The following is a 15,296-nucleotide window of genomic DNA, read 5'->3' on the forward strand; positions in this document are numbered from 1 at the left end:
GCGCCCAAAATGACTATGGCTACGCTAAACCTAAGGTGTACAAAATCGACTATTGTCACACCCGTAACAACATGTGAGCTAAACACGGCTATCGCCTCACTAATCCCACGACGTGGTCCTCACGACCCCACTCTCGGCATATAAACCCACCAATAGATCACACATCCAACAATCATGAAGACTGGCCGAAAACTACACACATCAAATATAGTCAACATCCGTGACTCTTCTTGCACACATACTTGGTCAACGTAAACGCCTCTCGAACGGCATACCATTTCTACGCTAACCATTATGGAGAACAATACAAGTAACCCTCTAATCACCTCATGGTTACACCCGACTTGGTTAAGCCTCCACACCAAAACAATTAACCCGAACTCGTTAGTCAAACACACTTGGTCAACCCGCCTCGATCAACACCTATCACCTAATTGATTAACCCGACTTGGTTAAGTCAAACTTACTTGGTTAACCCGCCTCGGTCAAACCTCTAACGATAAATGATTAACCCAACTTGGTTAGTCGAACGCATTCGGTCAATACCTAACATCAAATTAATTAACCCGACTCGGTTAGTCAAATACCCTAGGTCAACCCGACTCGGTCAATACCTAACATCAAATTGATTAACCCGACCCGGTTAGTCAAACTCACTTGGTTAACCCGCCTCGGTCAACACCTAACATCTAATTGATTAACCCGACTCGGTTAGTCAAACTCGCTTGGTGAACCCGCCTCGGTCAAACCTCTAACGACAAATGATTAACCCAACTTGGTTAGTCAAACTGAAATGGACTAACTCGACCTAGCTAGTCACTACATCACACTAGAATACCTTCGTGCGAGAGTATAAACTCCCCCACCTAGAACTCCGTTCCGTAAACACATTGTCGAAATAATAGCATCCCATGGAATGGCCACTCATCAACATACACAACCAATATCTTCATTGGTCATAGTCCTCGAATTCTCACGAATTTGTCTCCAACAATAGCTCCCGACGATAAACACATGCTCACTCTCACGGAAAGAGTGATCACTAATCCGACAACTAATGCGCCAATCGCATTATCATAACTCCTAAAAGAAAGACGAGGTTCACCCGTCTTGCATCTCTTAATACGCACGTCAACAAACCTTGCTCCAACCTTGAGCATACGAAGGATTTCGGATTATCCTTTGCTACTTCAACCGAAGCACTTACCGAACCGTACGATTATTACTCTAGCAATCATTGAGTTGCTATCGCTTGTAACTTCCACACCGCCACTCAAACACCTAAGGGTTTTCTTTCCGGTACCCTATGCTCAATGTAACCGTAACACCATCGGAGTCGAATACCACGCTAGTAGGTATGAAAGAGGCACCTAACGTTGCGTCCCGTAGACTCCATTACCAACATTCATCTAGATCAAACACTTGATCTCAGGGGTTTCATCCACCTGACGAACCTCATGGATCATCAACTTCAACACGAAAGCGAACACGCTCTAACATCCGAATACTACTACAATCGCCTAACATACGTGTAACTCTAGCATTAAACTCAGCGTCGTTCGTCTCGATCCCATTTCCCGTCGCCATTCTAAGGAATGCAAAGCGATTAGATCACGAATGTATAAAGCACACACACAATACCACCCCATCTTGCTAAACACTCATCGTACATCACTTGCTAGACATGATTTGCACCCGTAATAAGGTTTGCAAGTCCTTATTACGCATACACGTCGTATCGACTCGTTAGTACAACGATCGCCTCTTTTGATGATATATGCAACCGCAAACACAAACAAAACATAACACAAGAATCATTATCACAGCACAATAGCATATTAATAATATCCGCATTACTAATATAAATGTTAGTCAACCTATAAACAAGGCACTAACTAAACCCATTCCGACCCGTAATCCTACAAGTCCCGCAATAAATTTAGCACACACAAAAGTCTAAGTCTAGGCACCTATCTCAAGTCACCTAAATCCCTTAGACCATGCTCTGATACCACTTGTAACAACCCAAACCAAATCACGTTCGAACCCACTTAAAGTATCACAAAAAAAATATGATTGTTCAGCTACTGGCGCGGCGCGCCAGAACCTCGCGCGGCGCGCCAAACTGGTCTGTCCAAAAAGTCTTTAAATGCGAAAAAGATTGACCACTTCCCGACGTATTTAGACAAAACGCTTTTCACAACATATTCATATATGAAAAACTAATACGTTTCATTCATAAAATAAGTTTTACGAGACCGGGCCCACATCGGCCGTTTTACGACTTTCGTACAAAATACAAGTTTTCAACCACATGATTTTTAATACAAAGTAAAGCCGAGCATGGCGATTAGGGATACGCTACCCAATCCTAATCGAATCCAAAAGCATTGCCTTTAAAGCAACTACGCAAGTCCACTAGTCCCCGCGCTTACCCGAGCCACCGCATCCATGCAAATCTATAAAAAAAAGTCAACAACGAGAGGGTAAGCTAAAGCTTAATGAGTGCAATAGTAACACACGTACATATATAATTTACCTACTTGCACTCTCTTACCCAAACCACACATTAATCCCGCATGTCAAAGCATAAGAAACTAGCATAATCAATCTTACCACAATGAACTCGTTTAACAAGCGTAAAAGCTAGTAACATCAAACGCACCATAAATACCTCGTGTATCAATTCGCACAAGCTAGTAACATCAAATGCACCATAAATACCTCGTTTATCAATTCGCACAAGCTAGTAACATCAAACGTATAACTAGCATAAACCTTAGCATAATCTCGCATATCATCTCGTAACAAAGCTAGTAGCATCATAATCGTACAACTAGCAACACCATTAGCATAATAGTCATAATATTAATTAAATGCTACACAACAACTATAATCCTTGGTTAACCAACTCTTCGCAGGGGAATGACTTCGTAAAACAAGTCATCGATGTTCATAATAACCGTTAGCGCCCAAACACGGCTATGGTATGCTAACCCCCGAGGTGTTCCAAAAACGGCTATGGCATCACCCCCAAGTGTTCCAAAAACGGCTATGGCATCACTTGATCAATGTGTGAGTAAAACACGGCTATTACTCACAATCATGTGCACAAACACGGCTATGTGCAACAATTAATACGGCCAACAATGTGGGAGTAAAACACGGCTATTACTCACCACCATATGCACAAACACGGCTATGTGCATAATTATCAATTGGACAAAACGGCTATGTCCCACAACTATGGTCACAAAAACGGCTATGTGACACCATTAATTAATGTGTGCAAAAACGGCTATGCAACACCTCAATGGTCACAAAAACGGCTATGTGACTCATCGTCAAAATAATAACATTACAATAAATATATCGGGTCCACAATCTTAAGTCGCATGTAGTGCACAAAATTCGGCTATTGTGACACTATTCCCAAAGGTGTCTAAACGGCTATCGTCGCATCGATGTGCACCAAAACCTGGCTATTGTGCACATCGCGCACAAGCAAATAAATTATATACATACATGTATAATTATTCCACTCACCTTGAAGTTTTGATGAGAACAAGCCAAATCCGATGATCCGTCAATGAACGTACCTAAATCCATTATCATAATAATAAACAACACAATTAGGGTGGATTACAAACCAACCCATATTGACACCTAGTGCAATATCGACCCGATTGTACTTCCAAGTACAAATCGCGCCCAAATTAACCAATAATCACTAACACAAGTGAGAATGGTCCTAATACGCCAATTAAACCCAGTCATAGGTGTTAAACACCTATCTTGCCCAAAATGGCACTTAAACCCTAATTTTGACCCAAAGGAGTCAACATCGCACCATTAACGAGTTTTGACACCAAAACATATTTAACTCGGTTTTATACTTCAACTTAATCCATTTTAAGTTTATAAACCTTATTAAATCGACAATTGAGTCATAATCATCACTAAACCCTAATTTTGACTCAAGTCAAAATTAGTCAACCCAAATTCACCTAAAGTGATTCCAACACTTCCATAATCACTAAACCTAGTGATTAAACTCAAGAATAAAGCCTAATCAAGGCCAAATCGTCAACCAACCCAAAACCCGCCAAGTGACAAGAATAACTAGTCACCATAAACCAATTTCATCATCTAAGAGGGTTTCACTACAAATCAAACTCAAACCCTAACTTGAATATCAAATCTAACAAATGTAATTCGGAGTTAGAACTTACCAATACTACCAAAACGTAGCTAGGAGCGAGATGAACAACTTTAAAACCCGAGACTTTGATCAATTCAAGCTCCTTCTTCTCCAATTCAAGCTCTCTCACTCTAGAACTCTTCCTCTCTCTCCATATGTGGATGAGAGTGTTTGTGTGGGTGAGAAATGAGCTCCAATGGAGTTCTAGATCAGCTTTGATGACCCCAAACCGACCCCAAGTGAAAAGATCAAAGTACCCTTCATTTAAACCTTTAAAAAAGGCTAAAAATTGCATCAGACGGGTTTGGCGCGCCGCTCCGAAATGTGGAGCGCCGCTCCAACCTACAGGTAAGTATTCAGAAACTTGTTTTGGCCATAACTTTTTTACCGTAGCTCCGTTTTTGATGAATAAAATATCGTTGGAAATGTAATAAGATTTCATTTCCAATGGTAAGGCTTTGAAACATCAACACAAACTTTATTTGAGGTTGAAAAGATACGTACACACCTTGCCACTTCAGACAACGTCCAGTTTCCTTCGGCGTTCGAGCAAGAAACACGTACACTTCATACACGCATCGTACACCATAAATACATTATGTACAATAAATATTTGAGTCTTACAATTTGTTGGAGTGAAGTGGGGGATAGACAGATTACGGGTCCGGAGATAATACAAGAAACTACCGAGAAGATCATCCAAATTCAACAACGGTTGAAAACCGCCCAAAGTCGACAAAAGAGCTACGCTAACATTAAAAGAAAAGATATAGAATTCGAAATTGGAGAGATGGTCATGCTTAAAGTTGCACCTTGGAAAGGTGTTGTTCGATTTGGTAAACGAGGGAAATTAAATCCAAGGTATATTGGACCATTCAAGATTATTGATCATGTCGGACCAGTAGCTTACCGACTTGAGTTACCTCAACAACTCGTGACTATACATAACACTTTCCACGTCTCGAATTTGAAGAAATGTTTTATTAAAGAAGATCTCACTATTCCGTTAGACGAAATCCAAATTAACAAAAAACTCCAATTCATCGAAGAACCCGTCGAAATAATGGATCGTGAGGTTAAAAGACTTAAGCAAAACAAGATACCAATTGTTAAGGTTCGATGGAATGCTCGTAGAGGACCTGAGTTCACTTGGGAGCGAGAAGATCATATGAAGAAGAAATACCCGCACCTATTTCCAGAAGATACGTCAACACCTCCAACTGCTTAAAATTTCGGGACGAAATTTATTTAACGGGTAGGTACTGTAGTGACCCAAAATTTTCCATGTTTATATATATTAAATGAAATTGATATTTACATGATTAAGTGTTTCCAACATGTTAAGCAATCAAACTTGTTAAGACGTGATTAATTGAAATAGGTTTCATATAGACAATTGACCACCCAAATTGACCGGCGATTCACGAATGTTACAAACTTGTAAAAACTATATGATGACATATATATGGATATATATATAGTTAACATAATATTATGATAAGTATGTATCTCATTAAGTATATTAATAATGAACTACATATGTAAAAACAAGACTACTAACTTAAGGGTTTCGAAACGAGACATATATGTAACGATTATCGTTGTAACGACATTTAAATGTATATATATATATATATCATATTAAGATATATTAATACATCATATTATCATAATAATATAATAATTTAACATATCATTTGATATAATAAACAATGGGTTAACAACATTTAACAAGATCGTTAACTTAAAGGTTTCAAAACAACATTTACATGTAATGACTAACGATGACTTAACGACTCAGTTAAAATGTATATACATGTAGTGTTTTAATATGTAACTTCAAGACACTTATCAAAGTACTTCTACTTATCAAAAATGCTTACAATTACATCCTCATTCATTTTCATCAACAATTCTACTCGTATGCACTCGTATTTGTACTCGCACAATACACACCTTCTAAATGTATTTACTATTGGTATATACACTCTAATGATCAGCTCTTAGCAGTCCATGTGAGTCACCTAACCATGTGGGAACCATTATTTAACATCTAGCATGAAATATCTCACAAAATTACAAACTAACGGAGCCTATATGGAAGCCCTATATTCACGTGAATGAGAGGACTCACAAACACATTAATTTTTCAATTTTCTTGAATCAAACTACTCTCTCTCAAGTGTTCTTCCATTATTCTAAGTGTTATTCATCATCTTCATCAAAATATAGCTCAATCTAGTTCATAAATCCATACATAAACCAAGTTATAAAACAACTACTCAAGAACACACCAACAACACTTCCAAGTTTGCTAACTTACTTCCAATCTTGCAAATCCACTTTGAGTGATCATCCAACCTCAAGAAATCTTTCTTATTTATAGTAAGATATCTTTCTAATACAAGGTAATATTCATATTCAAACTTTGATTCAATTTCTATAACTTTAACAATCTTATTTCGAGTGGAAATCTTACTTGAACTTGTTTTCATGTCATGATTCTACTTCATTAACTTTCAAGCCATCCAAGGATCCTTTGAAGCTAGATCTATTTTTCTCATTTCCAGTAGGTTTATCTACAAAACTTGAGGTAGTAATGATATTCATAACATCATTCGAATCATATATATAAAACTATCTTATTCAGAGGTTTAAACTTCTAATCACTAGAACATAGTTTAGTTAATTCTAAACTTGTTCGCAAACAAAGGTTAATCCTTCTAACTTGACTTTTAAAATCAACTAGACACATGTTCTATATCTATATGATATGCTAACTTAATGATTTAAAACCTGAAAACACGAAAAACACCGTAAAACCGGATATACGCCGTCGTAGTAACACCGCGGGCTGTTTTGGGTTAGTTAATTAAAAACTATGATAAACTTTGATTTAAAAGTTGTTCTTCTGAAAAAATGATTTTTCTTATGAACATGAAACTATATCCATAAATCATGGTTAAACTCAAAGTGAAAGTATATTTTCCAAAATGGTCATCTAGACGTCGTTCTTTCGACTGAAATGACTACCTTTACAAAAATGACTTGTAACCTGTATTTCTGACTATAAACTTATACTTTTTCTGTTTAGATTCATAAACTTAAGTTCAATATGAAACCATTGCAACTTGAATCACTCAAAACGGATTTGAAACGAAGAAGTTATGGGTAAAACAAGATTGGATAATTTTTTCTTGTTGTAACTACGTGAAAATTGGTAACAAATCTATATTAATCATATCCTAGCTAACTCATATTGTATTATACATGTATTCTAATATATTATGTAATCTTGGGATACCATAGACACGTATGCAAATGTTTTGACATATCATATCGACCCATGTATATATATTATTTGGAACAACCATAGACACTCTATATGCAGTAATGTTGGAGTTAGCTATACAGGGTTTAGGTTGATTCCAAAAATATATATACTTTGAGTTGTGATCTAGCCTGAGACGTGTATACACTGGGTCGTAGATTGATTCAAGATATATATATCAATTTATTTTCTGTACATCTAACTGTGGACAACTAGTTGTAGGTTACTAACGAGGACAGCTGACTTAATAAACTTAAAACATTAAAACGTATTAAAAATGTTGTAATTTTATTTTGAACATACTTTGATATATATGTACATATTTGTTATAGGTTCGTGAATCGACTAGTGGCCAAGTCTTACTTCCCGACGAAGTAAAAATCTGTGAAAGTGAGTTATAGTCTCACTTTTAAAATCTAATATTTTTGGGATGAGAATACATGCAGCTTTATAAATGTTTTACAAAATAGACACAAGTACATGAAACTACTTTCTATGGTTGAACGATTGAAGTCGAATATGCCCCTTTTTACTTGGTAACCTAAGAATTAGTAAACCAGTCTACTAATTGACGCGAATCCTAAAGATAGATCTATTGGGCCCAACAAACCCCATCCGTTGTAGCGGATGCTTTAGTACTTCGATGTTATTTTATCATGTCCGATGGATGTCCCGGAATGATAGTGTATATTCTTATATGCATCTTGTTAATGTCGGTTACCAGGTGTTCAAACCATATGAATGATTTTTATCTTTATGAATGGGATGTATATTGAAATATGAAATCTTGTGGTCTATTATTACGATTTGATAAGTATATAGGTTAAACCTATAACTCACCAACATTTTTGTTGACGTTTAAAGCATGTTTATTCTCATGTGATTATTAAGAGCTTCCGCTGTTGCATGCTAAAATAAGGACAAGATTTGGTGTCAGCATGCTTGTATAATATTGTTTAAAACTGCATTCGAGATTTACTTTGTTGTAACATATTAATATTGTAAACCAATATGTATTGGTAGTGTGTATCTGGATAATCTAGGTGATGTCCTTTTAACCTTGTCGATAAAATAAAGGTTATGGTTTGTTTTTAAAAACGAATGCAGTCTTTGAAAAACGTCTCATATAGAGGTCAAAACCTCGCAACAAAATCAATTAATATGGAACGTTTATAATCAATATGAACGGGACATTTCACTAGAGAGGTTGTTTTATTATATATTCTTTTTTGTTGTTAAAAAAAAAGTTCGATAGTTTCTTGTGTTTCTATGTTTCACAGGGCTTTCATTTTTAGATGAAATTCTTTCTATTTAGACTACTCCCAACCATGACACCTTCCTCAACATTTTCTCAGCACCACATCAGCTTTCTCTCTCCACCTTCCTCACCACTTCCTCCCATAATACTCTCATAAGAGCTCGCGGTGTCCAACAATCAATTTCGCCGTCCCCTCCAAATCGACGCCGGGATCGACGGTCAGTCGACACCGGCTCGCCGTCGCCACCACCGTCAATCTTCAACTTCTCAATATGGACGGTGGTTTTAGGGTATTTTTGTGGGGTCCACATTCAAAATTGTAACCGTTGAAGCTGTGTTTTCATACTTTTTCTTTTCTTTTTTTCATAATCTGAATTTTGAAAGAAAATATTGAAAGAAGAAATTAAAGTTTTAAAAATGGGTTTTGGAAGTGTAGAAGGAAGAAGATGAAGATAAGAAATAGGAGATGGATTTTTTATGATGGTCCCACAAATTTGTTTATATATTTAATACGGAGTAGAACAACATTTCATATTAATATTTTATTGTATAAATTGTGTAAATATTTATTAACGAATTATTTAAAAATAGAAAAGTATTTAAAAAATAAAAAAACAGTTATTAATTTAAATACAATATTAAAAATCAATTAAAAAAATGGACATTGAAATGAACACTGTGGACACCTCCACCTTACACACTGTCAGTCAATTTCAGCTTTCAAAATGGACACTGAAAAATGGACACTGAAATAGACACGGACCCTTTGTGCTCTAACAATACATTTACAATCATAACATACTTCCTCAAATTTTATTGTTATTTTATACGAAGTATTATTATTATTGTTATTATAATTAATTATTAATTATAATTATTGTTATTATATTTAATATTTAATATTTAATTTTTCTAATTTAAAAATAAAATAGAAAATGTGTATATTTCTATATCATAATTTAATTTGTGATGTTGGTGATAAAATAATACGGAGTAAACAAATACTCTGTACGTTTTCTTCATCTTCAACATGCTCTTGTTCTTCAATCTACAAATATTCAGATGCCAACACAAATATTCAGATGCCAAATAACAAATTAAAACAAAAAAAAAAAAGAACAAAGGACTCACATTCTTCAGGTTCTCCCGTCCTGAATTGTGCTTGTGGAAGAAAAGAATCAGGGGTCGGACATGAGGGAGGCGGTGGGCTGCTAAGGGCGGCAGAAATGTCACCGGCACCCTCGAAGAGAGGCAAACAAAACATGGTGAAGGGCGGGCCGCTGAAAATAGTCATATAAAGGTTCTTCTTTTCTCTATAATAAAATAAAATTGTTATTCAACTAAACCCCAACTTTAACACCCAATTAAAATTAAAAATATTACTACTAATTTAAAAATAAATCAACCATATACCAAATCTCAGCCGTCCATCATTCTCCAATAAACCCTATTTATAACCCTTGATTACCACACTTCTCTTACTGCCTCACCCACCACTTTTTACCCCTTTTCACAAATCCAATATCTTAACCCTAATCCGTCACAATGACGTCATCACTCACCGTCGAAAAAACCTCCACTGGCCGTGAATACAAAGTCAAGGACATGTCCTTAGCTGACTTCGGCCGGCTGGAACTCGAGTTAGCCGAAGTCGAAATGCCCGGTCTAATGTCGTGCCGGTCTGAATTCGGTCCGTCTCAACCGTTCAAAGGTGCGCGTATCACCGGTTCACTTCACATGACTATTCAAACCGGCGTGCTCATTGAAACCCTAACTGCTTTAGGCGCTGAAGTCAGATGGTGCTCGTGTAACATTTTCTCAACTCAGGATCACGCGGCTGCTGCGATTGCTCGTGATTCGGCCGCCGTTTTTGCCTGGAAGGGAGAAACCCTACAGGTTATATATATCTATGATATAAATTGATCTATTTATACCTACAAATAGCTGTTTATTCGTGAAATTTTGTGTGCTGCTATGTGTAGTGTAAATGATTTTATATATCTCAGGTATTACAGTAAATAAATAGTATTAGAAAATTTACATTTTAACCTTTAAATTTATTATTTGTACACAATTGACTCATCATTGTTGTATAGCAGCAATCGAAAATTTTCGTTTATATTCATACGTTTGAAATTAATTTAGAAGTTTAAGTTTATGAAGTGGTAAATATGAGAAAATAAGCTTTTTATTATTGTACTCCATTTTATTCAATTAGCAAACAAAAAAAATCAACTTTGTTATAATGAATTGTCTTAACATGATTTTCTTTTTTTTTTTTTTTTTTTTTTGCAAGGCAAAGTAGATTTTTATTAATAACAAAAAGAAACAGAACAGAAGCAATTGGGGACATGCTTGTAGAGACTAAACTATATTAACTGTACTATCTAAAACCATCACAAACATGATTTTTATTAAAGTAGATTTTTATTTATTCACTAAAATCATTTCTTACATTTGCCCAATTTTTTGAAATATTTAACATATGATTATTATACAGTTTTTTAAAAGGATATTGTGCTATTAATTATCTAGTAGTATATGTATAAAAATGTGAAGCTTTTAGGGATATAAATGAAATTAAAAAAATAGATGTTTTAATTTAATTATACGTTGTTTAGATATCACATTTTGTTTATTCATTTCAACTAAAAATTTATCAACAAACAGGAATACTGGTGGTGTACTGAAAGAGCATTGGATTGGGGTCCAGGAGGTGGTCCCGATTTGATTGTTGATGACGGTGGTGATGCGACACTGTTGATTCACGAAGGGGTTAAAGCGGAAGAGGAGTTTGCGAAAACAGGGAAGGTTCCAGACCCAACTTCAACCGATAACGCAGAGTTTCAAATTGTGTTGTCGATTATTAAAGAAGGACTTGCTGTTGATCCTAAAAAGTACCATAAAATGAAGGAAAGATTGGTTGGTGTATCTGAAGAGACAACTACTGGTGTTAAGAGGTTGTATCAAATGCAAGCTAATGGTACTCTGTTGTTCCCTGCCATTAATGTCAATGACTCTGTCACCAAGAGCAAGGTATTTCAGTTCACAATTTGTGTATAAATCATGTGCACATGTAATATGTTATGATGCTTTTGGTTTATTATACTCTTATCTGTTTGATTTGAATTTAAATCTGTATGCTCTGCTATTACATAGGTTTTTAGGTGTATATTTTTTTAGAAATGCTTAGTATAAGGTAAATTAGTGACTGTTATCAACTTACTGAATAATACTGTATTTAGAATTTAGATATTGTTGTTATATCATGGATCCAATTTAAATTGTAGCTTTTTATTTATAATACTTCTGCTGGCTCAATTTAATAGTCTTTGTTTGACTTTTTAGGTCTTTCGTGACCAACATTGATTTATAATATCTTTGTTTGTGATATGTATTATTTGACGAAATTTATTTGAATGTATTTGGCTTTAAACGTGTTTTCATTTATATAAATTTCATCAAATAATATATAACACAAGCAAAGATATTTTAAGTCAAAGTTGCTAAAGAAAGACTTGAAAAGTCAAACAGGGACTATTAAATTGAGACGGGCAAGTATGCCGGTTAGTAGCTTATGACATGTCTGCTCGATTCTCTTACCTGTTATACTAGTTCTATATCATGTAGTGAGTAGTAGCTTGATCTAGTTTTTGGCATTCCATTGATCTAAATTTGTTAGTAACTTATGACATGTCTGCTTGATATTGTTATACTGGTTTTCTACTCTATATTGATTGCTCTTGTTTATGTGGTCCAGATTAGTAGATCTTGTTGTTGCCATTCTGTTAATCTGAATTTAGCAGTACCTTGTCACATGTGCTTGATTTTGATATAGTTGCAACGTATTGATTGCTCTTGTTTATGCAGTTTTAATTATTTTTACTGGAACAGAACTTATATAATAGTATTTGTTTGGTTTATAGTTTGTTAATCTGCATTGATACATAATTGAATGAAATTAATTGTGGCCAAAATATTGCCCTTGAATTTTTGAGGATCTTGGATGTGAATAAGTATATTCAATCATACTGGGATTTTATATTGATACAATATTTTCAACAAATGTGTTTGGTTTTCTTATAGTTTGACAACCTGTATGGATGCCGCCACTCTCTTCCTGACGGTTTGATGAGAGCCACCGACGTTATGATTGCCGGAAAGGTTGCAGTTGTTTGTGGATACGGAGATGTCGGAAAGGGTTGTGCTGCCGCAATGAAACAAGCCGGTGCACGTGTCATCGTGACCGAAATCGACCCCATTTGTGCCCTTCAGGCCACAATGGAAGGTCTGCAAGTCTTAACCTTGGAGGACGTTGTCTCAGAAGCCGACATCTTTGTCACCACCACAGGTAACAAAGACATCATCATGCTGTCCCACATGAAAAAAATGAAGAACAATGCAATCGTCTGCAACATCGGCCACTTCGACAATGAAATCGACATGCTTGGACTTGAATCCCACCCTGGTGTCCAAAGAATCACCATTAAACCCCAAACCGACAGGTGGGTGTTTCCCGAGACCAAGACCGGTATCATTGTGTTAGCCGAGGGTCGGCTCATGAACTTGGGTTGTGCTACTGGTCACCCTAGTTTTGTGATGTCGTGCTCTTTTACTAACCAAGTGATCGCACAACTTGAGCTGTGGAACGAAAGGGCTAGTGGAAAGTATAAGAAGGAAGTGTACGTGTTGCCGAAACATCTTGATGAGAAAGTGGCTGCACTTCATCTTGGTAAGCTTGGAGCCAAGTTGACCGTGCTCAGTAAGGATCAAGCTGACTACATTAGTGTACCGGTTGAGGGTCCATACAAGCCTGCTCATTACAGGTACTGAGTGGTGGTTTAATGGGGTGATATGATTGTTGCTTATGTTATAAGATACATTTGGATTTGGATTTGGATTTGGATTATGTGTTTTGGGGTTTAGTTATGGTGGGTGGAATGGAAACTGGTTTTGCTCTTTTTTGTTTGAAAAAGGTCATTGATGTTGGTTCGAATAAGGGGTCTGTGTGTGAAGGTGGTGTAAACACTATTGTAGTGGTATTTTTTATGGATTAGAGGTTTTACTTTCTCTGCCTTTGCTTTTTAACTAATGAGTGAAAAACTAGAAAAAAAATGTGTTTCATATATTCGCTTTGCTAAGAATAGCCCAATGGTGGTAAGCCAGCATCATCAAGATCCCTTCTTGATTCACGTTTTTATTTATTTATTTATTTATTTTATTTTATTTTTGTTGTTGTGAATGAATGAATGAATGAAATGAATTGATTGATGTCTTTAAATAAAAATAAATAAATAAATAAAAGAACGAAATTGAAGTCGTTTTCTTTCTCGGTGCAAGTGTCCAAGTGTCTTTACCATCTATCATTGTAGCTTCATATGTAAAGAAAATGCTGTTTTTTGTGCGTCATTTATCATCTTAGTTCAACGACTTCTTTTAAACAAAACAAAAATGAAGTAAAGAGAGTTAAGTGTTGGGGTCAATTAAGCTTTAGATCGGATAAAATATCTTTATTTGGATGAGTTTGAAGCTTGTCGAAAAGTGAAAGTAAATTGTGTTTTTTGCCTCAAGTGAAATGCAATCGATGTGTATATACTGATTTATTTACACTCGAATTGTCTTCATTGTATACATCATCCTACGCAATTAGAGAGTTTCAAATGTAATGAATGGTTATGGAAGTGTAAATTAGGATCATTTACATTTAGATGAGTGTGGTTACCGTCTTTTTTTGGCATGTCTGGAGGTCTCGAGTTCGAGCCTCAATAATTGAGGATTTCATTCATAGTACAATTTGCTTTGCAATTAGTTATGCACTTCTTTGAGGATTTCTTGCAAATGGTGAAATACTATTCATATTTAGCAAGATTTCTTTAGGGATAGGAAGTGAGCATGACATGTGAGTTCCTTCTTTGATATTATCAGGTTGGTGACTAATGCCCCCGTCGGTGACCGCCGTTTAAAAAATTATGATTACAAAAACATTGATTCGAAAGGCAATCGCTTTTCGAGATTATTTTTGATCTGATTTAACCCTTCATATGGATGGATGACACAACTGTTTCAGTTGGGTCCAAAGTGTCGAATTTGATTGCAACTACATTGTCGTAATGTGTAAACAAACCAATTATTGTAAATTGAAACACTTGAAATTTCAAACCTGATCTACTAGAACTATAGATTGCAACTAAAAGTCAAGTAAATGGCAGACATATCGAATTGGGCAATTAGTCAGAAAAGACAACCCAAGAAAAACAAGCTGAGAACATAACTTGAATCGATACTATGATCAAGCTATGTTCATCCTTTACCATAAATGATGTTGATCGACAAATTTGCATTAAGAAATCAAGCACATTGGTGAGCAATCATAAAATAGCTTTGCAAAAGTTATAACAGTCTAATAATGAACATCAATTAGAGCATGAATCATAAGAAGTGTGTCAAAACTCAAAAGACAAACAACAAAAATGTAACCCTTTTCCAAATTCTTATTCCTCATTGCC

At 35.6% G+C, this 15,296-nt stretch overlaps 1 protein-coding gene across 1 annotated transcript; it reads left to right on the forward strand.

Annotated features, from left to right (window-relative positions):
* The first annotated feature begins 10,297 nt into the window (after positions 1-10,297).
* LOC139843930 (adenosylhomocysteinase 1-like) lies at positions 10,298-13,860 on the forward strand. Its single transcript, XM_071834114.1, has 3 exons — positions 10,298-10,686; positions 11,461-11,826; positions 12,877-13,860. Exons 1-3 carry the CDS (start codon positions 10,336-10,338, stop codon positions 13,621-13,623), a joined length of 1,464 nt encoding a protein of 487 aa, XP_071690215.1. The 5' UTR covers positions 10,298-10,335; the 3' UTR covers positions 13,624-13,860.
* The last annotated feature ends 1,436 nt before the right edge of the window (positions 13,861-15,296 follow it).

This window comes from Rutidosis leptorrhynchoides, chromosome 4 (assembly GCF_046630445.1).
Source record: "Rutidosis leptorrhynchoides isolate AG116_Rl617_1_P2 chromosome 4, CSIRO_AGI_Rlap_v1, whole genome shotgun sequence".
Taxonomy (NCBI): domain Eukaryota; kingdom Viridiplantae; phylum Streptophyta; class Magnoliopsida; order Asterales; family Asteraceae; genus Rutidosis; species Rutidosis leptorrhynchoides.